This window comes from Eleutherodactylus coqui, chromosome 1 (assembly GCF_035609145.1).
Source record: "Eleutherodactylus coqui strain aEleCoq1 chromosome 1, aEleCoq1.hap1, whole genome shotgun sequence".
Classification (NCBI taxonomy): Eukaryota; Metazoa; Chordata; class Amphibia; order Anura; family Eleutherodactylidae; genus Eleutherodactylus; species Eleutherodactylus coqui.
In genome coordinates, this window is record NC_089837.1 from 456,897,603 (window position 1) to 456,923,679 (window position 26,077).

At 41.7% G+C, this 26,077-nt stretch overlaps 1 protein-coding gene across 1 annotated transcript; it reads left to right on the forward strand.

Annotated features, from left to right (window-relative positions):
* Positions 1-5,730: 5,730 nt before the first annotated feature.
* On the forward strand, positions 5,731-11,585 carry LOC136582870 (keratin, type II cytoskeletal 7-like). Its single transcript, XM_066584151.1, has 9 exons — positions 5,731-6,269; positions 6,684-6,895; positions 8,006-8,066; positions 8,256-8,351; positions 8,466-8,630; positions 8,745-8,870; positions 10,081-10,301; positions 10,445-10,479; positions 10,591-11,585. The coding sequence occupies exons 1-9, from the start codon at positions 5,808-5,810 to the stop codon at positions 10,797-10,799; spliced, it is 1,587 nt and encodes a 528-aa protein (XP_066440248.1). The 5' UTR covers positions 5,731-5,807; the 3' UTR covers positions 10,800-11,585.
* The last annotated feature ends 14,492 nt before the right edge of the window (positions 11,586-26,077 follow it).

Sequence of the window (26,077 nt, forward strand, 5' to 3'; positions counted from 1 at the left end):
CAGAATTGTCCACAGGATGTAGTGCAGATGTAGATTTTGTCAATTAGTGTGGATTTTGTTGCGTTTTTAACTGTTGGATGTGTTCTGTGGAACGTCTTGTGAAGGTTCTTGCAGTATATTCCACAAGACGTCCTTCATTCTACAGCAGGAAGCTTTCCGCTGCAGAATTTAATCTTGCGTTTTTTGATGTAAAGCTCCTCCAAAGTGATAACATTGTGTTGAAGGAATGACTAATTCCGTCCCGTGTGGAAAGGCCCTTAGGGAATGAATGGTTATTAATGGGATCATTCATCTTCATAGTTCTGTCATTCGTAAATTGTACATTGACCATTTTATGTGAGGATAGCTGCAGCCGATCACAAGCATTTTTATGCTTGTATAAATGAGACAACCAGTCGACTAGAGGCCCATTTACATACAAAGATAATCTTTCAATCGATTGAAAGATTGACAGTTTTAGCGATCCTTTTGCATATAGTGCTAATGGACACAAATATCCATTAGCGCTTCATAATCTTCATTTGCGTATAAATGACCTTCAGGAGTTGTTTGCAGAGCACAGCATGTGGTCTGAGCTCTGTACACAGCTCTTTTGTTCTTGCACAGGCTTTCAGCTGAATACAATATGATCTCCGACTCCTGTGCAGAACACTGCGTGCGGTCGCTACTATCTACTTTCCAGCTGAATGATGGATTTTAAGCTCACCATAAAATCATCTTTTAGCGAAGAGTAAATGATGGCAGCGTTTACACATAACGATTATTGCTCATATGCCATCGTTTGCATGAATTTTGAGCGATAATCATTGCGCGTAAATAGGGCTTTACAAACATTTGATTGTTTACACTGTTACATGGCCTGATGATCAGGTAAAAGAATGGTCAGGCGATTATAAGGTCATCTATTTATCTGCTGTTACGTGGAAATAATAGATTCCAGAAAAGTTTGCAGAGTATATGTAGGACATAAATATTAGGCAATAAACCAGGCAATGTTCTTGGACCAAATAAATTGGAGGAAGCTGCCCTATATAAAAAGGGAACGGTACAGCTTCATAGGATGCATTCTACATAGGATGGTGAATACAGTATATAACAGCTCAGCATAAACAATAATGGTGACACTTTGCCACTGGTCAGCTTTGGTATTCTACTTAAGGCAAAACACACTCAGGTCAAAAATGGAATTCTGATAAGCCCAGATCTCCACTCCTCTACTAACACACCCAAAACATACTATGCCTGAAAACTAAACAGGACTCACAACCAAAGATAAGTTGTTGCTCAGCAAGGGACAGCAAAGCCTGCATGGCTGGATGCCATTGGATTCCAGTAATTATTGAATCACTCCTGGAGATTTCTAGATTGACACGAAACATCAATTCTGACTACTGGTTGTAAAGAATTACTACATGGAGTATAAAAGCGCTTTCATTCTCTACAATCAATAAGTTACGTACCTACTTGAGTAGATTACAAAAAGAAAGTCACATCAGAATTCATATCAGGGACACAGAAGGAACACGAGTTAATTAAGAATGAGGCATGTAACAATGCTAAGGCTCTGTTCACGTTTCTGTTCGGAGGTCTCCATCATGATGTCCATGAGAAATCCAAGAGAGAATGTGCACAATGTTATAGTCAATGGTTTTGGTTAGGTACCCTTGGTGTCCGTCATTTGAGCCAATACACCATTTTAATACATTTTTGTTTCCATCTGACAGAATAGAAAAACAGAGACATGAACAAAGCCTAATAGAGGTGACTGATGACTTACAGTAATGGGGGTCTGTTCGCTCACCAGTTCCATTGACCACAATGAAGAAGAAATATACAAACAGTATAGTAGTGCAACATGCTAATCTCTGCTGTTTGGTTCTTTCCCTTAAAACAAGTTCCTTAAAGGGGTTTTACCAGAATAACAAGTTATCCCCTATCCATGGAATATGGGAGTCCCGTTCTTGAGATCAGCAGAGGTCTCAGCAGACCCCCACCAATCAACAAGTTATTCCCTATCCTGAAGCTGCCTTTCCCTGTGATTTCACTGCGATTTTCATGCATGTGTGATATCTTTTTGAAATAAAAATGCTAAAGTTGCATCAGATTTACATGCGTTTTCACACTTGTGAAAAAAATCATGTGCTTGCAAAAGAAAAATGCCCTAAAAACACATTGCACACACATATGCAAATTGTACGTTGTGTGACTGTAATACATTGTTTTCATGCTCCCACAGAAGACAATGGGCCATTCTTCAAGAAGAACTGCACAAAAATGACATGCAATTTTTCAAGCTTGGACAATAGGTATGAGAGAAAAATCACTTGTGTGATTTAAATCATTCAATAAATGCGTTCTTTTCCCATGGGAGTTCTGTCTATCTAGAAATTAGACAGAACTGACATAGGAAAATCACCCATGTGCATACAGCCTAAGGGCTTATTTAGACAACCATATATCAGCTTAGTTTTCACGTCGAGCCGATATACGGTGTCCTTGTCTGCAGGGGGGAGGATGGAAAAACCTGGAGCAGGAACTGAGCTCCCGCCCCTCGCCACTATTTGCAATGGGAGGAGCAGGACGGGGCAGAGCTAAGCGCTGAGACTTAGCTCCGCCCCCGTCTTGCCCCCTCCTATTGCAAATAGTGGCAAGTGGCGGAGAGGGGGTGGGAGCTCAGTTCCTGCTCCTGGCTCTTCCATCCTCCCCCCTCATGAAAAAGCGAGCCGATATACGGTCGTCTAAATAAGCCCTAAGGGCGCTTTCACACAACAGTTTTTATGTTCAGTTTATTGTGAGCCAAAACCAGGAGTGGAGAGAAAGTATAATGGAAAGATCTGCATGTCTTCCATATTTTGGACCCACTCCTGGTTTTGGCTCACAAAAAACTGAATATAAAAACTGTCGTGTGAAAGCACCCTAAGGCCTTATTTACATGGTTGTATATACGCTGCTAATTTAGCCGTGTCAAAAAATCGTTATAATCTGAACCATTGGCGTCAAATAAGCGATTTTTGGGTGCGTAAAAAAATTGCCCCGGGAAAAATAGGACGTTGGTGACCGAAAACACAGACTGATTTTACACAGCACGTGAAAAGATAGACCTTGCCTAATGTTTTGACGAGATACGCTAGAGGCTCCCATAGGCTTTTATGGAAGCTGAAAAAAAAAGAGAGGGAGGGAGTTTTCCGGCATCCAACACTGGGAAAAAAGGCAGCTGGTTCTATTTAAGCATTAGAAGTCATTTCGAGGATTTCTATTGATCAAAATATTTCTGCGCTGTAGCATATATTTTTGCTGATATGCCACAGACACCTTGGACAAGAAAACGCTAATTAAGATTGGGACTTGATCGTGGCTATTCTTCTTTTATGCGATTTTTAGCCACGATCAGCCGAGCATAAAAATGCATACGGTTGTGTCAGAGGCCTGAGAGTGACTCCCGCTCTGGTGCACTTTACACCATCATTGCATTTATTTATCTCCACTATTGGTGATTCCAATCCCAGATGAGAAAGGAGAAGGGTTGAGTGTGTGGCCAGCGCCCCCACCCCATAAAAACTCGGGTTGTTATAAAAATCACAGGAGAATCAGATCAAATGTGGTCAAAGAGCAGTGAATAGCAGAGCGTCATTTTATTATGGTGACCAAAGTCACCCATTGACCGTTTGTCACTTGAGGTATTGCGCCCTCTTCACTGCTGAGTCAGTAACACAAATTAGGACATGGACTGTTTGAAAATTATGTCAGAGCAGTTGTTTAGCCCAACTACTTTACGCATTTGACTGGTATACGCTGGACATCCTGGGTATTTGTAAAATAAAGGGAACAGGAAAAGGGTGGATCATTGAATGTCAGGCAAACGATGCCCGACACTCATCCCTGCGTGTCCTCCCTCCCATCCTATTCCACAGGAGCTTGTAGTGCTGGCTCGCTCACAGAGCGGCCAGCATGGGGTGGGGAGGCTGCAGGAGATTTCACTCCTCGCTCTACCCTGCCCCTCTCCATTGACATAACATAGTGGCTGTTCAGTACTGAACCGCTGCTATTTATACTGAGCGATCAGCATTCAGCTCATCGTCCATCGCTTATGCTGCATGCTATGTTAAGTCAATAGAGAGGAGCAGGGGAGAGCGAGGAGTGAAATCTCCTGCAGCCTCCCTGCTAAGAGCTAACAATACTAGCTAGTGCGAGTATGTGCGGGGACAAGTGTCAGGCATCGGTTGCCCCACATTCGTCCCATCTAAATGGGCCTTTATATACGGAACATGATACCAACCACATGTATGGTCTGGGATTCATACAGCTCAAGGCACAAATGGGCGGAACCCACATGGGAAAATACAGCTTAAGAATGGCTTCTTTTCTGGTGGACTTTGTGCAAGTCTTGTATTATAGGCCATCAAGTAACACTACATTTCTACTACAGAGCAAATATCTCACTGTAATGAGATTCGGGGTGATCAGCTTTTTGCCCCGGGTACCGCAATCTGAAAGGGGTTAAAGGGTTTTTCTAACTAACAAGATTTATCACCTATCACTAGAATGGAGGTCCTGAGTCTCCCCTCTGACCCCCTGATTATACGAATGAAACTTTGAGGGGCTCATGACCATTGTTCTAATGATTAGTGGGGGCTCAGATTCATGGTAAATGTTACAGGGAAATTTCCTTTAATTGCTAACAATTCCCCAATTACATTACTGGCAAATCCAAAAAGAAAGGGATATGCCAACCAAAATCTATCACCAATAATCTATTGCTAGCTTTTTGTCCCACGGTTGCTGACATGCACCTGCAGAATATCTGCAAGTCAATTTGCTGCATATATTGGGTGTTGTCATCAAAAATTGATAATATTAAACCTATACCTGCATATAAATATTACTGACCACACAATGTGTATAAATAATGGTAAATACATTGAAAAAAATAGAAATGCATGAGATCCATTTCTGAGCATGAGCGTTCCAACACCAACACAGCATTCAGACCACACAATTCGAATCACTAACACACCCTTCTGGCCAGTGACTTCTGACTTCTGCATTCTACAATGACGCACCACAATCTGCATGCTCCCTTTCTCACAGACTAAAAGAAATTATATTGACAAGACTATAAAATATACACAACTTCATACAATACTGTAGACTTTGCATATTTCATAACGTTTGGTTACAGTAACACTTTGTATAAAAATATATGTGCAACGTAGTATCAAAGTTCCCCAGCCTTCTGTAGCAATGCAACAAGAAAGGCAACCATCTGCCCTCTTCAGACTGAAACCTCAATGAACTTTGAGTTTGAAATGAAAGGCATTTGATTTTTTTTTTCTTTAGTTGTAAATTCTTTATCCTTATCTAAATATGAGTCATAGTGTGGATAAGTCCCCCTCTGTGCAAATCTCACTGATTTAACCCCTTCATCACTAAGTGCAAAACGTGCAGCGCCTGTAGCTCGTGCAGGTGTATTTAAATAAAGAGAGTTAAACTGTGCTCCCATATAAGAAAGATCAAGCAATAAATGTATCTATCCATATCTAGTACAGTGTGAATGGCTGAATGTGTGTCCACCCTGGACTGGTCAATGGGAGTGAACATGAAGGAGGTGGGGAGCTAGCTTGCAGGTAACTGTAGATGGATGGTAGCCAGCCACACCTAGTTGTGACATACAGTAAGCTGATCCCTCTGCCCCTACCCCCTTCCTACAAACCAACATATAAAGGGGAAGCTGCTGCCTAGCAGACACTGGATCCTCTAGCAGACCAGCAGCACCAGCCTCTCTTCTCTTATCATCTACCCTTGGCACAATGTCTTTCCAAAGCAGGAGCTTCAGCACTCGCTCAGCTATCCCCCAGGGGGGTGTTAGCTCTGTTAGAATCAGCCAGACCCGTACATCCAGTGGAGCTGGTTCAGGATTTGGAAGAGCAGGAGGCTTCAGCAGCTCAAGTTTATCCAATCTAGGCTCAGCGAAGAAGAGTATCTCCTATGGCGTTTCCAGTGGCAGATCGGGCATTGGTGGTAGCTCTGTCTATGGAGTTGGAGCTGGGTCTGGATTTGGAGGTGGTTTTGGAGGTGGCTACGGAGGTGGCTACGGAGGTGGCTACGGAGGTGGCCATGTATCTGGACCTGGAATCCAAGAAGTAACCATCAACCACAGCCTGCTTGCACCCCTTAATTTGGAGATTGATCCCACAATCCAAACCGTTAGGAAGGAAGAAAAAGAGCAGATCAAGACCTTGAACAACAAGTTTGCTTCTTTCATTGACAAGGTAAGAGAGGCACTGAGCTTTGATACTTGGTGAAATCTGGGTGGGATCCTTTAATTGCTAAAAACATAGAAAGTATGCAAATCACATAGATAGGGCTAACCCATGTAAAGCTGGTGGACACCTATGTACTAAAAGTCAATTTTTCATTCATTTAAGACGACAACTAGAAAGACTGTAATATAATTGCATGCAGAGTTATTGTGATTGCATTATGCTCTGTGCAGCTCCCAAGAGTACCGTACAACTGTGTACAACTGTGTAATTCAAGTACTGTCTTAATCTTTAACCTTGTCACTGCCGCAGCAGATGATTCTTACAATAAGCGCATATGCTTACAGGTGACCTAATGCACCATTACTCAGTGTGTTTGTGGTATTATAACATTGTCTTTTGTGCATTGTCTGCTTCTAATAGGTAAGATTCCTGGAACAACAAAACAAAGTTTTGGAGACAAAATGGGAACTTCTGCAGAACCAGAAGTCTGCCAAGACCAGCAACGTTGGACCCATGTTTGAAGCTTACATTGCCAACCTCAGAAGGCAACTAGAAAGTCTAGTAAATGATAAGAGCAGACTAGATGGAGAACTCAGGAACATGCAAGACACAGTTGAAGACTTTAAGAACAAGTAAGTCAACATCTGAAACTTTAGATTACTTTGTAAGTGCAGACATTATTAGGAATTGTATGTATAGTGCAATCTGTACATTGTGCGGTCACACATTACCGTATATTAGTGTAGCAAAATGATTGCTAAGCCTTTTCTATGGGCGACTGCCACACCCTAATGGGTCCAAAGAAAATGGAAAGTGGGCAGGGTTAGCAAAATCCTGTGTTGGCCAAGCAGAGGCTGACAGGTACTAAAGCAAACAATGTAGATAAACCTGGGGTGTGTCTCATAGAGGAAAGTCAACAGCAGGTAAGCTATATCAAGTAGAAACTACATGTCCAGTACAAAGGGGCTTGGCGCAGACAATGGAGATTTCAGTTTGGTTTAGCTTGCGGACTATAGTGTCATCATCCAATGAATGCTTTATTAGATTTGTACAGGAACATACATATATAACTCAAGCATATATTTACACATAAGAGATGGCAGTACCAGGATACTTCAGTAGACTAGTGCACATTTGGGGGGGTTTACAGACAGTTTGCATTAGTGTTTGCTGGAGATATTATATTTCCACCAAATAAGGGCAAGAATTACATGGTTTCACTGTCACAGATCAGCTCAGCTCATTGTTAGTAACTTGAAGCACAAACAGTAACTCCTGCCAAAGTTTATAATGAAAGCTCCCTTGATACACAGAATAGCACACAACCTAACCTTTTCCTTCCCGGAGGAACTATGTGTCTTGTTTCGAGCAGTATTTTGCTTTTAAAGCCCTAGCAGACTCTTTTGCACAATGTTAGGATGATATTTTTCCCACTGTGCCCTCTATGAAATCATGTTAATGACCAGTTTAATCTGAAGCTATCACATTAGAGACAGTTACACGGGAAATTACAACAAGGTCTAGTAGTTCTGTCTTGGTATGAAATGCCACGATCCTCCGGATAACCTATCAGGTTAGGTTCATTAAATAGAGCATGAAAAGAAAAGCTTGGCTGCCAGGTTTCCTGAGGAGATTATGTAACAATGAATAGCTTGAGAATACAGTTGTTTTTTTGTTTTGCCTTTTTAAGCCCTTCCAGCCAACTCTACTCACCATCCATGTCTCTTCTTTCTTCCTTACAGGTATGAGGATGAAATAAACAGGCGTACCGGAGCTGAGAACGAATTTGTTGTCCTCAAGAAGGTGAGCTTTTATTCCTGGTCTATAAGTATTGTATTTTCTCCAGTCAATGTAGACGCAGCTTCTCGATGGACCGATTAGGGTCTACAGCAGTGCAAAACTTCATTAGTAATGGAGTGTTAGCAGATCCTGGAGGCAATGTAGCTATGTAGGAACCTGGAATTTTTTATGACCGTTTTCTGTTCTCTACAGGATGTTGATGCTGCCTACATGAACAAAGTAGAGCTGGAAGCCAAGGTTGATGCTTTGACTGATGAGATCAACTTCCTGAGGGCCATGCATGAAACTGTAAGTAGCACTGAATGTAGTTTGTGGATTATTTTAGATTCACATCTGCTCAGGGAAAACACTGAAGTTCCGGTGTTCTCATGTCTAAATTGGGATTCTCTTTTATCTCTGCAGGAGTTGCGCGAGTTGCATGCACAGATCTCCGACACTTCAGTTGTCCTGTCTATGGATAACAACAGAGCCTTGGACCTGGACAGCATCATTGCTGAAGTTAAGGCTCAGTATGAGGAAATTGCCAACAAGAGCCGTTCTGAGGCTGAGTCTGTGTACCAGAACAAAGTATGTTTGTAATAAATACTATGAATGTTATGACGGGCCCTACTAAATTATGATTTAATTTTCCAACAACTCTATATCTGTATATGATTTAGATTGTACAATTTGCCTCTACAGTTCCAGGAGCTCAAAGATACAGCTGGACGTCATGGAGATGATCTGCGCAACACTAAGGCTGAGATCTCTGAGATGAACCGTGCCATCCAAAGACTGCAGGCTGAGATTGAGAATGTGAAGGGCCAGGTAATTATTATATCCGGTTGTCATTAGGAGCTTGAAGCTTCTGAACCTTAAAACAACATCTGTAAAATTGCTCCCCATCTTCTGTGTGCCAATCATATTACTTGTGTCATCTTATGTGGCAGAGGTATCCTTGGGCTCCCTCAGGCCTCAGACCCAGGATGTAACTGTTACCTCTCCATTCCCTATAGCTACATCTCAATTTTGTGTGACTCTATTAGTAATGGACAAACCAAACCAGTCAAAACCTGTTTCGATCCAACTTTCCTAAAAGTTTGGTTCAGAGGGAATGCCAACCTTGGGTGGTTTGTCCCAGCCGAACCCTCTAAAAAAAAGAGAAGGTGGTGGTGGTCTTTTGGCTCAGCGGTTGGCACTGTTGCCTTGCAGTGCTAGGGTCCTATGTTGAGGATAACTTCTTTATGGAGTTTGTATGTTCTCCATGTGTTTCATAATAATCACCTTTATTTATATATCGCATACATATTACACAGTGTTTTACATGACTTGATATTTTCGATCCCCATAGGGGCTCACCTATTAGTATTTTTTTGGAGTGTGGGAGGAAACTTGCACAAACACAGGAAGAACATACAAACTTTATGCAAATATTGTCCTTGGTCGGATTTGAATCCAGGGCATTAGCACTTAAAGGCAACAGTACTCACCACAGAACCTCCACATCATATACAAAGTTTAGGGGCATTGATGAATATTCGGATTGAACCGAACTTTTAAAAGTTTGCTCAACACTAGTACCCTTGTATAAAGAAGATTGGTCATTGCATAGAGACACCATGAAAAATGAAACCACTTTGACTTTATTTGGAAACTTTATTTGCAACGGGTGCGGCACGTCTCCGTATTGAACTTTAGATAATGTGTCATTTTATTCAGTTATTTATAACATTTTGTAGCAGGTGCAATAACGGAAGATTTAATTCTGCCTGGAAGCAACAAAAAGCAAGCAGGGAGCACACACTTGGATTAGTTACCATTTAGATGGCTTTGTAAAAGTTTAGTCTGAGGGCAGGGCGTGGGTGTATGATTCATAGTGTAATCAGCTGCTGCTCTTAAATAATGCAGGTCCTAACACATAATTCTATCTACCTGCACAGTCTGACTTATGATTCCACCTGCTTTCTGTAATCTATAAATCCCAGTGAACCATATAATGATAAATTGATAATTATTTTTTATTTTTTCCCTAAATTAGCGTACTAAACTGGAATCACAGATTAGCGAGGCTGAAGAGCGTGGTGAACTAGCACTGAAAGATGCCCGTGAGAAACTGGCAGAACTGGAGACTGCTCTGCAGAAGGCCAAGCAGGACATGGCTCGCCAACTGAAAGAATACCAGGAACTGATGAATTGCAAACTGGCCTTGGATATTGAGATTGCCACCTACAGGAAACTGCTGGAAGGAGAAGAGAGCAGGTATGGAAAGGGCTATTGAAGCAGTTGGTTGGCATTTTTTGGCATGGCTCTTCAGCTGAGAAGTTCAAAAAGTTAAACTACCACTAAACCAAAAATGGTTTTGCGACAAATTTGTTTTAATCCTTCTTTTTTTTTACCTTCAGACTGTCTGGTGAGGGTGTCGGTGCTGTTAGCGTATGTAAGTATCTGTATCTTTATAATGCAGTGATAACATGGAATCAGGGATTTATGGTGGAAAGGTGTTAGCAAACTTAGATATATAGATCCTTATCACTTTTTTTGTTCATAGCTGTGGTGAACTCAAGCTCCTCAGTTGGAGGTGGAGGTGGATATGGAAGCTATGGTGGATCCACCTTTGCATCTGCACCAAGCTTCGGTGTTGGATCAGGATTCGGCGGCAGCTCTCTGAAGTTTGGCAGTGGTGGCGGCGGATCATCTAGTGGTGTGAAGACCTACTCTGTGACAACATCATCCAGCAGAAGCAGCGTTAAATACTAAGAAAGCTGATGTAGTCCCTGGTTGATGGCATCACCAGTGCCATCCATACCCCCCAACACGTTTTATTCTGAAGAATAGGGGCACCATGTTTAAGTGATGGCTCTGCCTTGCATTATTAAATCTCATTGTTGTGCCAAGTATTTGCAACTGATCTTTCCTTGTATCACTCTCACTGTTTGGGGGTATGGCTGGTTACTGATGTTGCCAAATGCAGCAACTCTCTATCTTTGCAATGTTCTCTTTCGCTTTCCCTTACTGACCCTTAAATCTGTATTCTACTAGTGTGCGACACAGTAACATCAGAGCTGACTGGTGGTTACATCACACTCTTAAGGCCATCCTTCAGCAGCCTTGTAAAACCTCTGCAGGTCAATGTTTAGTATGGAGGTGATGCCCGTTCCCTCTACCAAAAAAAAAAAAGCAAAACAGTATTTCTGGGTGGATTAAACATTTTATATTACACTTATGCAGAGAGAATTTCCATTATTGTATATATCAATAGAAATATTCGGTGCTATTATTCACCCTGAACCATAAAGTCTACTTAACTCGCTGATACCAAGGAAGCTGCCAGACCGCAACATGTCTGCAAGTAAAAGTCACTGATGCCTTTAACAAAAGTTTGTACCTGCATCTGTATACGATGCGGCATTGGAAAACTTCCATTTTCCACTCTGTAATGGACCATATTAGTTGATGGAAGTCTTTTGACCTTGTTAGAGAGGGATTTTATGTACGGTATGAAATTGTGAAGCATCTTCAATAAAATTCCTTCCAATTCCGAAATTCTGTATCTGTGTTGCATATCTTCTTGCGCTGCACTTAGGACGGGTGCACTGCATAGTACAAGGTAAAAGTCTACTTGGAGGCCATTGTATTCACTGTAAGGCTATTGAAATGTTTTCCTTGTCCAATCAGTACATATTAGGGTTCCATATTAGCAACATATATTCCTTTTCCTCCTACTATGAATTTTTTACACTCTATGATAGCTAATTTTCAACATATTGGTTAATTTTTCTACAGGCTCCATAAGGCCTGTTTCACATGGGCTACAAAACTCGCTACAGAGTCATTGCTACGAAACGCATGTATGTGAAGCCCAGGGTTTCCAATGGGTTCTTTCAGGCTACTAAACATCTCATGTGAAAGAACCCATTGGAAAGCATGGGCTTCACATACATGCGATGACTTTGTAGCAAGATTTTGTAGCCCATGTGAAAGAGGCCTAAAACACATGGTTGCTAGTAAGGGTCCTTTTAAACTGGCAGATCATCTGCTTGTGCAACGATTGCTGATTAACAATGGGCATGTCAGTCAGTGTCCAATCATTATAATAATATGGACAGATGATCTTCTGTATGGGGATGAGTGATTGTTAATATGTTCAGTCATCCCCATACAGCTACCATTAGTCAGTTGCACATCGGGAAGATGTGTAGCTGACGAGCGAACATTTTTATGCTAATCAGCTGATGAACAAGCAAACTTGCTGGTCGGCTAATCATTGGCACATTTACATGACCTGACCTGCCAAATGTTTGTGCCTAATAATAAAAAGTCCATATAAATAGTTTCTAGTTGATCAAAGAAGATTAAAGAGAAAACATCTGGAGGAGAAAAACTCTATTACTTCTTGGGATCTATTTACATTCCTGCTCGCACATACCATATATGGCATCACATAGAGGATGTACAAGTACCGCTATATGTTGTCCCTGAGCTGCATTGAATACCTTATGTGATGAAGCATGCCACTATTATATAGTTGTGGATTCACATGGAATCCATTAAAAAAGGTCATGGAGCTATACAATAGACCAGTAATGGGTGCTACACTATCAGAGTGTACAGCACGTATTTATATTAAAGCCATATGCGTTGGTTATTTTACCCCATTTCTAATTCATGCCTGTAGTATCAGTCTAGAATCTACATTTATACTGCAACAGTTGGGTTTCCCTAACAACCTGTCACGCAAATCGCCCAAAGTAAAAGTTTACAACTTTGCAGCCTAAACTGACACATCCTTGTAATTAGTATATATGAATGCAGTGACCTTACAGACAATGATGCAGCTTCATTGGAATGCCGACAAGCCTCAGGAAAAGCCAACAGGAAAGTAAGCAGTCACCCAAGCTTCCTGCTGGGTTTCTCTGAGAAAAAGTTGATTTTGCAGTTAGCTTGTACACATAGCACCTCCCATAGATACAAACTATCCAAAAAGGGAAAGTAATTTGCTCAATGATGGATGTCTCTGGTTGGCTTCCAGAGTGACACATTGACTCAATTCTCTCTAGTAGTCTAGTAGTATTGCAAGTATCACAGTTCAGGAATTACTCCACATTTGCTAAAATACATGCAGCATTGGGCGAAACATGGCAATACTGTATATCCTAACCATAAATTCCATTTAGACTGATGTTTTCCATGATGCAATAAATACATATATATACTAGGTACTTTATTATACCCATTGATGTTTAATGTTTTACCTGTGATAAGAGTTCTCATCATTGTGCTGCAGGTCAACTTTGAATGAAATCTCTATATAATGTATTGTAACTCCTATTCGGGTTATCGCCATTTAACTGATAGATTTCTCTACTGACCATTGAGCCTGCTGCTGACTTCACTGATATGTGGTAAGAAAATGGTCTACCTTGTAGGATACTACCTAAAGGTGGTCATGCACCTTAGATAGCTGTCATGCAAACAAATGTTTGGCCGACAATTGTTGCAAGACCCCAATCAACACGGTGGAGCTGAACATGAATGTGTTCTCAATAGGGAGAGGGGAATAAGACATTGGCAGACACCTCTGGCAGTTTTATCTCCCTTGAGTAGAACTAATCAGCATGTTGAAGTTCAACTGCCTGACTCTTCTTTTCCCAACATTTACCATCAGTGGAAAGTTGGGACAGTAGCATACATGGTCGGCTCGTCCTGCTGAAAATGGTGCGTTTGGCGGGATTCATCTAATCTATATGGCAATCTTAACACATAATCTGTCGATTATTAAAGGTGCCTAAATAGTCCAGAGCAGTGGTGGCAAACCTATGGCACGCGTGCCAGAGGCGGCACGCAGAGCCCTCCCTGCTGGCACGTGCTGCCATCGCTGCTCACCACTAGTGAATACCGGCAGGGGCCGCAGCTCCCCTGCCGGTATTCACTCACTGCGCTGCTAGCCGCGCTGATTCCGGTGCACACTGTGACGTCATTTTACCAATGGGGGTAAAATCATACGTGGTGATAAGCCCCGCCCCCTGACATGTTGGCACTTTGTGATAAATAAGTGGGTTTTGGGTTGCAGTTTGGGCACTCGGTCTCTAAAAGGTTTGCCATCACTGGTCTAGAGTAAACTCTACCAAACCCACTGATTTATGTTGAACTGGGGGCCTTCACCAACTCTCCTCTGATGGCAGATGTCAGGAAAAAAAGGAATGGACATATTGGATTTTACTGTGTGCCAATCAAGCCTGAGCATATCTTAAAGGGTCATTCCCAAAATGTACTGTTATCACCCATTCATAGGATAGGTGATAAAAGTCTGATCCATGGGGATTTCCTGAGACCCCTACTGATCCTGAGATCTATGTTACTCCCTCTTCCTCACTGTGGGCTCACTGCACCCCTTGCACTGAAAAGGAAATCGACTGAAATGAGGTTTAGCATGCTACCCCATTTCTTGCTGAAAGACAACAATGAGCCTTATCAGGGATTCACAGCTGGATACAGCTGATACTATTGTTTCAGCTGTATCCCGTCCCTGATAACAGGCTGGGTATGAAGAACAGAGTGGTCCAGCTCTGTTCTCCATACCCCACTCTGAGCGCCTGGCTGTTATACAGCCGGGTGCTTGGAGTGGGGAACAGTTGGATGCAGAAGACAAGCGGGGACACCTCGCTTGTCTTCTGCATCCTCCACTCGGAGCACCCGGCTGTATAACAGCTGGGCACTCGAAGTGGGAAACAGCTGGAGCATAAGGTGATCGCTTAACGTTTGAGCGATCATCTTGCACTGTAAATGACAGAACGATTATCACTCAAAGGACATCTTTTGTGCGATAATCATTGTGTCTAAATGGGCCTTTACCTTATGGATAGATGATATGGGAATACCTCTTTAATAGAACGTTTGATTACTATTTATATGTGTCCACTTTCATGTGTAGAAAAATTAGTTTTTTTTCTTATTTCCAATGCATATATTGTGCCAACCAATTCAGTTTAAAGATTGCATTCATTCACTTCAATTCCTGGTCTCAATCTAAATTCTCTGTCTCAAAAACACACATGGGCCATTTTAAAATATAGAGAAAACCGGAGTGCCTAAAGGAAGCTTATGAAACCATATGGAGAACATATAAACTCCGACCTAGGACCCCCATTGACGAATGGCAACAGCGCTAACCACCAATCCAACCTGCTGCCCAATTTCACCTTTTTCATATACCAGCCTGTTTTACTTAGCGGTTGTGACTGTGTACAATCGTGGGCCAATTTTCCGTACATTAGCTAAAGTCGGTGCAGCTTGTGGTGTGCATACACTTATAGAAAAAGTATAATAGCAATATGTATTTTTGGAAACTTTTTAAGAAAGTTCATATTTTTACAGTTCAGTTTCTTAAATTATGGGAATTCTTCATGTTAACAACTACAAGATAAGTGATACACAGCATTTGATATCTTGCAGAGCTTTGCCAAATACTGGCTGTACTCGAGCTTTTATGTGAGGCCAAAAAGATCATTTGTGTTTCTTACTGCTTAGTTAATATTGCAAGGACAAGGGGTCTGCTTACAATGTAGGGTGTGATTCCAGAAACTATATAGCCTGCTGAGGAGGAAATTGTGTGTTGCCAGTGTAAAGTCACAAATCTAGGTGTGTCAAAAGGGAAGGGTGTGTGCATCGACTTTACGGTCCCTGCAACTTTTATTTGCACAATTGTGAACTACTATAAACGGGAATGATTATAGACATCTCATTCAATATCTGTAATATGAGCAAGATTCCCGAAAGGCCATAATCTTATACTACAACTACAGCCATGCTGTATAATTTTTGTGTGGCTCTAGTATACTGTAGAGTGTTTCAGATATGCACAGTTTAAAGGGTTCCAACCCAGCTTTCTTTTATGAAGCAGTAATAGTCAGAATTCAAAGGCCGGACAAACCTACTGATGGAATCCTATCACAGGGTCTCCTACGGTTAAAGGAGATGTCCCGCGCCGAAACGGGTTTTTTTTTTTTTAAACCCCCCCCCCGTTCGGCGCGAGACAACCCCGATGCAGGGGTTAAAAAAACCACCCGCACAGCGCTTACCTGAATCCCGGCGCTCCGGTGACTTCTCTACTCACCGCTGAAGATGGCCTCTTCCTCCGTGGACCGCAGCTCTTCTGTGCGGTCCACTGCCGATTCCAGCCTCCTGATTGGCTGGAATCGGCACGTGACGGGGCGGAGCTACACGGAGCCCCATAGAGAACAGCAGAAGACCCGGACTGCGCAAGCGCGGCTAATTTGGCCATCGGAGGCCAAAAATTAGTCGGCTCCATGGGAACGAGGACGCTAGCAACGGAGCAGGTAAGTAAAAAACTTTTTATAACTTCTGTATGGCTCATAATTAATGCACAATGTATATTACAAAGTGCATTATTATGGCCATACAGAAGTGTATAACCCCACTTGCTGCCTCGGGACATCTCCTTTAATGTGCTCCAGAGTTAAGGTTCATGCAGGGTTCTAGCCCTTAGGCTTTAAAGGCTATGGAAAACTTTGAGCATAAAAAATCAATACACATCCCTAGCAAAGTCCTTGCAGAAACAAAAATGGTGTATTTATCTGTTTTTGCATTGAGCTTTCCTACTCATGCCTTTAGAAAGTTTTATACTTGGTTTTCAGTCTCTCCTACATTCAAGTTTATGGATTGGGGATTCCAAGCACTGATCAATTGGTCTCTCCCATGAACCTTCACAAGCTCATCTCCCTCTTTCAGAAGCTGTGTAGGGTAACCACACCCACTCAGTAGTACACAGCTATTTCACCCTCCCTCTGAATATCTGGTGGTCTGTTCTCCCTCACTGTTGCTGGAGTGAACTCCAGCCCTCTACAGTCTTAGCTTTGTCTGCTCTCCTCCATCATCCCCTCGCACTGTCATACAGCTGTTTGTAATAGCTCAGTAGAAAGGCAGTGGATGCATGTTTACAACAGGCGGGGGGTGGGGGGAGTTAGGGGAGGGACAGTCTGTGTACCCTGACTGACAAAATATTTTAATGAAAAGCAATTAGAAGAAGTCTTAATTTCCAAAAACTGTTAAAAAAAGAAAAAAAAAAGCGCAGATGTGTACATATTCTATAGGGCTATGTTGACCTCCACAGCCAAGATCACCTATTGTTTTGTGTCCACAGCTCTTATGGAGGCCTGTGTGTCTCCATAGCGATAAACCTCAAACAAACCTTGCATATTGTGATCCCGCAGTCATAGTGCCTGGCAGGGTCATTCACCTCAATATTTATTCTTCCACTAATTAAAATGCCAGCAAAGGAAACACTATCATATAAATTCTGGGAATGAATGAAGCTGCGTTCTCCTCAGGTTGGACACACCAGTGTTTTTAACATGGTACTCATTGATAACCTGCTTCAGAAGCATCAGACCTACCATGCACTATTTTGACATGCAACATTTTACTAGTAAAATTGAATGACTTTGGCAAGCAATGAGAGATGGAGTGTAGGCCACATTTATGATGTAGACTAGAGGGAAATGGTGTAATATCTACGTCTGGGTGTATATTTTATTTCCTTAGTGTCAGACTGTTGAAATCTGCAAACTTTATTGGGAAGGATGAACTTTTAAATAAATGTACATACCTCCCAACTTTTAGGGAACAGATAGAGGGATAACTCATGTGGTGGACTACACTGCCGAAATCTTATGATTCATGCCATACAGATAATGCCTCTAAAATAAATAGTGGCCACATAGTGACCCCTTAGAGCCCCGAACAGCAATAGTGTCCTCTTTGTACCCTGGACACTTTCATAGTGCCCTCTTTGTGTGGAATACAGTCATAGTGCCCCTACAGTAATGGCGCCCCCTCACAATAATAATACCTCTTCAATGCCCTCTCAGTGCTTCCTCATAATAATGATGCCTATTAGAACCCCCTACACAGTAAGGAGGTACCCTGCTGCTGGTGGGACCCCACTGTAATACAAGAAAAGTATGGAGCTTTACTTTATTAGGTCAGTTTCACACGAGTACATTGTAACACATCTGCAATATGGATCCATGTTACAGGCATGTTGCAGATGATACTGTAACCATACGTCATTAGTATTTGATCTATATTTGTCTCCATATTTGCCATTAAATTCGGATCCATGTTTACCTGATAGAAAATATTGCTAATGCATACAAATATGGAGACACATACAGATCAAATGCTGATGCCATAGGGATGCGTCCATATTTTATTCACTTCCCACAGACTATAATGGATTTTTTTTCATGCCATATGGACAAAAGTAGTGCAACATGCTGCACTCACATGCTTAGCTTCATAGATTTACATTAGATCCATATTGCGGTCTGCAAATATGGACTCAAAATACACTTGTCCGCAAATGACCTGAATGGGTGTTTTGCGCCCATCTATGTTATTGACTAGTATTCCTGAAATTCCATGAAGATGCTATGTCCCGGATTGACTTGTTCGCACCGGTTGTCCTGAATGGAACTATAGCTGAGCTTAAACTGTTTACAAAGGGTGAGAGTTAATACACTGAAGCGGTTAACCACCTTTTAGGAGTAATTAAACTGTCAAAGACAAAACTGTTTGTGTGGTTGTAAATGCGAATTCAGTACAAAAGACTGCTGTTCCTATAGCTTTCAAGAATAATCCAGCAGGTATGGCCATTGTAAGGGTGTGCGGTGCCGACATGCTATACATGTCCATTATAGGAGTGGCTGCACTACATGGAAACCTATGCTGCCGCATTGCATAAACCGCTCTCAGTCTTTAACCTTTATTGGCTTCCTGGAGCAAAGGTGAATTTTTGATTTTACCCCAGTGACTTGGATGCACCGTATCTTGTCTTGCTGTTATGTGTAATAGTTCCTGAGTCAGCCCTACAAACACAGGAAAACATAATATGTTGCTATGCAAGCCCTGAGCGTTGGCCAAACTTACGGACTCCTTACACAGTTTATAGTTCTAGTTTCTTGTAATTTTTAATATGAAGATAATAAACTCAACAAGAAGCGTTATGCGACAGTGGCTAATGTGTTGGGGCTAATGTGTTTTAGTAATGGGGGAGGGCAGGAATCTATAAAAGTCTCTTAACCCTTTCCAATCCAATTTTGAATTCAGAATTTCCTAAAAGGCTTTCTCTTTTTGCTGTTATACACTATAGCCACACCCCTAACCACACCCCCTTTTGCTAGGGGGTGCCGCGCCATAAAAACGTTTTCCCAGGGGTGCCCCAAGGCTGAAAAGGTTAGGAAACACTGTCATAGAACATCGCACTTTTCTAAACTCTTTTGCGCATGTTTCTGGCTTAAAACAATCACGAGTGTTTGCAAAGAAACTTGCTTTTTTTTTCTTTTTTGCATCGATTCCATCACTTTTTAAAAAAGTGTGTGGGACTTGTCAGGAGAGGGTATGGCCGCCCTAGACCAACAGATCTATCTATAATTCACCCCACAAACTTGCAGAAATCATACCAGGTCAGAGCTGGCGTTGCATTTCTGAAAAGGTGCACAAAGTTGCGCCTGTTCATGTATTAAGTGCACTGTGCATCGGGGAAAATATTAGTAAGCTCGGTGCAGGAAATGCCGAGCTTAGTAAATTCCCCCCTCATTTTTTTCATTGTCTGCCTGAACCAAAAATCAAAATGTATCTGAAATCAGAGTTTAGTAACATAAGGCCCCATAGAAGTCTCTTGGCAGTGCTATATTATGATATGTACAACCTGGAGGTTCAATAGAGCCGTAATGGCCGTGCATAGTGGAAAGACAATACCTTAGTGCATAAGATATTACAGGACATTCTGCACATTCAGTTACTCATATGCGCACATTCTTATGATCCTTATTAGATACTATGATAAAAAGATGTTCAGCTAATGACACTGAACTACGGCGTGCTAGAAATATTCCACTTATGTGACAAACTTTAACACAGATTATCTAATGTTATGCAATGTTTCAACTCATTCTGCCTCCACATTTGGCTTCATGGGGTTTATGGAATAAAAGCACAGAAAGCTATAAATATGTATCCAGACGTTCCAGTGATTCACACATTAGATATTTTGAGGGGGTAAACTTTTGGAAAGAAAAGAAACTTGCAATCTGTCCTTATGGAGGCAAAAAATAAGTATATGCATGTCTGCTAACCCCATCCACAGCTCTAGTCTAACATCCAAACTCCTAAACCACATATCACAGATAGGAGCATATGAACTGCTGCCATTAACAGGTTACGATATGTTCAAAGTGACAATAAGTTTAGAAATGTAAGGTTGTTAGCAAAGTCGCTTGCAAAAGCACCCCCCTCCCCCACCTTGCTGTTATTCCTATTATGTTGCATTGTGAATTGGAATTAAAATGGGGTTTCGAGGGGAGGGGGGCAGGGGGTGGACAATGTGATTTAAACAGCATACCGAACACTTTGGAGTTGCAAAATATTTTTAATATCTCCCCTACAAAAAAAGCATTACTTCATTGAGGACAAAGAAAAAAAAGAGTTTTATATATATATATATATATATATATATATATATATATATACATATATATAAAATTATCTCTAAACTAGTAATCCAATAAAACAACTGTAACACTCCAAATATATATTATTATTAAAATCATTATTAATAGAACAGTTTATTATGTACAGTCCCAGAAGCAAGCTCAGTGCATAAATACAGCACCAGAACCAAGGTCAATAAAGGAATAAACTGTAAAGTCAGCATCTGCTAATCCTAATACAACCTGAACTATAGTAAAGTACGATTGCAGTTGTCAGTTCACAAACAAGAATGTTACTACTTATCATCACTTTACAGATCAGACAGTGACTACATGACTGATCAGAGGCAGCCAGTGACAGAATACATATTGACATTCTGACTCACGTGTGATGATCTCTAATCAGCATTGTCATTTCCGTTTCCATCCAGTACAGACCGACATGACGACTTCTCCCAGACACAATTTGTCTCTTCAGAGGTTGCCACACAGATATCTTTAGTTCTTTGCTTTTTCATATCCATAATCCCTAAATTAAGATAAACTATTAATAGTGCCGCACATGGTTTCCCCTAAGTACTGTATAACAGTGCAACTTACCCCCCCCCCCCTCGTTACTGTATTTGCAAATGTTTTATTGGCTCATATATCCTTGAGTTAGATGGTACATTTTCCACATACTGTACTTCTCTGATTTGTTAATTGCCTGGTGAGTTTGTAGTGTGGGAGCATTATTGTACAATGTTCACAACTGTTATGTTATGTTGCCCAGAACACCTCAAGAAAGGTCACCAATAGCCGATCGTCAGGAGTCAGTTATCAAGGACACCGACCAATCAGCTTATGAGAAGGAACTGCAGACAGCAGGAACTCTCAAAATGGCATTCATATTGCAGTGGGCTGGTGTGAATTCAGCTCTCTCCCATACACTTTAGGATAGGTAAGGAAGGATACATCTGAGGATAGATGTTACGTCATTCATACTCACAAATTAGTGAAACTCTGGCAGAACTTGGAAACAGCAGACATAACTCACGGACAGACATAACACGCTGACTGAGAAACGCCCAAAACATGACCAAGCATACCCACATGCATAAACTGAAAATAAATATGACGCAAGGTATTAAGGACTTCAAGGGTCCTCTTTGTCTCGCGGGTCCCTACTCTAATGAGACAACTTCCACATTAAACCATTGCATGCATGCGGGGCAATCGTCCTGACAAGGACAGCCCTGCACTGGAACCTAGGGACCTAGCTAGACTTAGGTGACAAATGAAACACGACAGGACTGAAAACAGCTCACACCAACATGCCAGGGATTTGCATAGAACACAGCACACCGAGAAATCCCCCCCACCTGTTGGGCTGCACTGCTTAAAACCCATGTAGAACAGCAGATCCCAGCAGCACACCCTAACAATAGATCACCAATTATTTTTGCTTGGAAAATAGTTTTCACCCTTTAACCAAGGTTTCCTTCTCACAACTTGTCTTTGCAATTGTCTGTATGTTTATTGTAATGTACTAAAAACTCATTGGGGGGATTCATTTTAGGCTGTGTTCCAATTTTGTGTAAGAAGCACTGAAAATTATGGGGCAGGCCACAGTTGCAACTTTTTTACCTTTTTGTGCATCTGTCACTGCCCTTCTAAAGTGGCCAAAAAAAAAGAGCTTGGCTTATCAGGAGGGGCATGGTCTCCAACGTATCAGTGCATAATGTAGGCCAAAAAGTCAAATTAAATTATACTACAAATCTATGCCAGCTCACAGTTGACATATTTTGGCATTTCTGTCTCACAAACATCCAAAGATTTGCCAAGCGTCTTAAGGAGTGTGTGCCTCTTAATACATTTTGTGAAACTTTCCCCAGCTGACTGCTACTAAAGACTGTTGTAAGATCACCAGTCTTTAGTACATGTGTCCCAATGGTGGATCTACATATAGCTTGTTTGAGTGGCCACCTGAAGCTTGAGGCTCCCGGGGGTCTATGGCTGCCCCAAATACCCACCAGTTATGTACCGGCACACTTGGAAGAAGGAGTCAAGGAGGCAAATATTCTCTGCTAGGTCTGCCTTGCCAAATTAAGTGTGACCACCCCGTTACTTGCACCTTTCACTTCCTCTGTGTGATGCATGGCATGTTCATGTGCATTATGAATCCTTCTCGTTTTGCAACTCTTCTGATTTTACTCTGGCATCTCAGGACAGAAAAATGAGAAGATCAGGCATAGCAAAGGAGCTATTAAGTAATGGGGACAGAAAGAGGGCACTATTAACTAATGGGGATAGAAAGAGGGCACTATTAACTAAAGGGGACAGAAAGAGGGCACTATTAACTAATGGGGGTACAAATAGGGCACTATTAACAAATGTAGATATTACTGCCTTGCGGAAAGCACTACTGGGCATTATTACTTTCTGAATCACAAAGTGGTAATTTTTACTGTATCAGAGCTACTATGTAGGCTAACTGATAAATATGTTTTTTATACTGGTAGTGGATATATTTTTCTTCTAATAGAGACAAACACAAGCTTAGTTCTGGTGTTAAATCTCTGTAGCAAGCTTAGTCCTGGTACCGTACCTATGCAGTAAGCTTGGTTGTGGTACTGCATCTTTGTAGCAAGCTTGGTTCTGTTACAGTATATATTTAATAAGCTTGGTTCAGTGCTTGGTGCTAGCACCATATATATGCAGTGTCAGTTCATTTTAAATATTCAGGATAGTGGAGGCCCTCCATCTTCACAAAAAGTATATCTCTGGCGAATAGCAAAAACATGATATGAACCCATTGAAAATACATAGAAAATTATTATTCTGTAGATGATATTGTTATACCACATCATGTAAATGGGGAGGTTTGCAAAAACGAAACTATACATCCAGCATATAATTGATTTCAAAAGTTTACTATAACAGGTCTTATGGACAGTATATGATACATATGAGACGAGCGGCTAGGCCCAAACTGCTCTGAAGCTTCCCTTAGCAGCCTGGCATACAGTATCACACACACCCACAGCTCTAACAGAGATCCTGGATGACTCATCAGGTTAAAATTTGTGTTCTTACCAGTTTAACACTTTACTGCAAGGAGCCCAGCTGCTTACCATTGTGCCAACATCAGCACCTGACCAGGCATTATACTGAAGAAAATCAGCAGCCATTGACCCAGACTGAGAGGAACCAGCAATCAAATTGGTTATTAGAGTGACCCAAGAAAGTCCCCAAGTAGCATCATTTATTAGTCATGGCTAGCCAGTGCATATGGCCCACAAGCTCTTTTATGTAGGCAGTAGAAGAGGCACTCTAGCCAAACTCTTTCTAACAAGTTCTATTCACCATCACCAACCAGATCTTGCAGAGTAGCACATCACCCATAGTAGATCTACTAAGAACCCAGACAATTGTCATCTGGAAATCAAGATGAAATATAGCATTGAGAGACTCATCTGCTTGTGTTTATAGGAAACAATACCAGTGGATGGTTTGGTACCATCTCAACATTGAACCAGACTCTTTTGGGAGATGGTATGAGCAAAGGGATTGGTAGAATGGATGGAGCTTTCTTGGGACGCGAAGCCAGTGAGGAGCCAATGATACCAGTGTGATGATGACCAGAGCTCTCTGAGGATGTGGTACCAGAATGGCGAGACTCCATGGCTCGTTTAGATCCAGTTGCTCCATCCTCAGCTTTGCAACTGCAAATTGTGCATGTAAGCATTGGTTAAAGGGGTGACAAGGAACCATATGGACGGCTGGTATAGACTAATTCTTATATCACATTGTGGTTGGCCAAATGAACTTTTCTTGAATAACAAATACCTGCAGCAAAGGAACTCTCCCCTCTTTGGTACACCAGGGTGGGTTCTTAAATGTAGCACTTGTTATACCAATCTTCTAGGCCTGGTTTCTTCTCCTCTCACTTTCACAACTTGTCCATCTATCTCTTTTTACAACTGACCACACACAGAATCCTCGTCTGCATACATGCATCGGCTACCGAATGATTCTCTCCTCTCACGTCTCTGACAACAGAAGCACTCTCATGTCCACTTTTCACTTAGACTGTCTTTCTCTCTATCTTGGAGCCTTTTACCTTTCTCCATTCTTTAAAAGGCCTTATTATTTAACTTCTTTCTCTCACAGGTACACACCCCAACATATCCTGCCCCCCTCAGAGCAAGAGTTTTCTATATCTGGCCCAGGGGTGTAGCTGTAGGGGGACAGGGGTAGCAGTTTTTCCCCGGCCCTGGAGCTCAAGGCTGCATGTCCACAAGCGATTGTTCATTGCATTACCCACAACGATAATCCAGCCGCGGGTAACATAAGCGTTGCTATGGAAAGGGCATCCGTGGCATCCACGAGCTGAGAATCATAGCTATTCTCCGCTCACGGGATCTAAAACGTGGCATGCCGTGATTCTCCGCAGTGAGCCTATCTGTCAGATAGGCTAATTGCTGAGACCTGTCAGCGCCCCCCCCCCCCCTCTCCCCCACGGCGGAATATCGTTGGTGTGGAAGGGGGCGTAAGGCGGCCCAATTGCCCTTCTGTCATACAAGAAGACACTAGTATTATAAACACCACATGGTAGGTAGGGGTCCTGTTACAGATTTTGCCTTGGAGCCCAAGAGCTTCTAGTAATGCCTCTGATCTGGCCCTTCCTACCCACGCATGTCACTCTCCATATCTTGCCGCGAGCCATTACATGACGGGGGATATATATTATTTTCATAGAGCCATAGAGCATTTGAGCATAACAGTTATTAACCCCTTAGTGACAAACCTGTTTGCACTTTAATGACCAACTAATTTTTCAGTTTTTTTCCATTGTCGCATTCCTCGAGCCAGCCGTTTAGGCATTTTCTGTTGATTTAGCCATGTAAGGGCTTGTTTTTTGTGGGACAATTTGTATTTTTTAAATTACATTATTTTTGGAGATATATAGTGATATATTTAACTCTTATAAAATTTTTAGGGGGTCGGGGGGAAAAAAAGAAATTCTGCCATTTGTTTTTTGGAATTCCTTTTTCACGGTGATAAGTACGCAAAATAAATAATATGACAACATTATTCTGTAGGTCAGCACGATTCCGGCGATACTAAGGTTTGCTATTTTTGTACACAACCCCCCCCCCCCTCCTTTTTTAAAAGATTTGCTTTTGTGCCGCCACACTCCAAAAGCCATAGCATTTTTTTTTTCCATCGATGGAGCTTTCTATGGACTTGTTTTTTGAGTCTTCATTTATATAATTTTTGGGATTATAAAACATTCTGATTGCTTTTTATTCATTTTTTTTCTGGTACAATTTGTTGATCCATGCGATGTTTTGATCACTTTCTATTCCCTTTTTTTTTGTAAGGCAAGATAGGCAAAATTACAGTATTTTTTCGCTCTAAGACGCCCCTGATGATAAGACGTACCTGGGTTTTAGAGGAGGAAAATAGGAAAAAAATATTTAGCACTCCCCCTAGGCCAGGCAGGGAGGTATTACAGGAGGAATAAAAAGCAGTAGTACCGCC

What these genes read in the sequence shown, in the direction of transcription:
- LOC136582870 (XM_066584151.1), top strand. Translation starts at nt 5,808, where the DNA reads ATGTCTTTCCAAAGCAGGAGCTTCAGCACTCGCTCAGCTATCCCCCAG. An exon ending in AGTCTGTGTACCAGAACAAA is followed by an intron (nt 8,631 to 8,744) that starts GTATGTTTGTAA and finishes TTGCCTCTACAG; the next exon opens with TTCCAGGAGCTCAAAGATAC. An exon ending in TGTCGGTGCTGTTAGCGTAT is followed by an intron (nt 10,480 to 10,590) that starts GTAAGTATCTGT and finishes TTTTGTTCATAG; the next exon opens with CTGTGGTGAACTCAAGCTCC.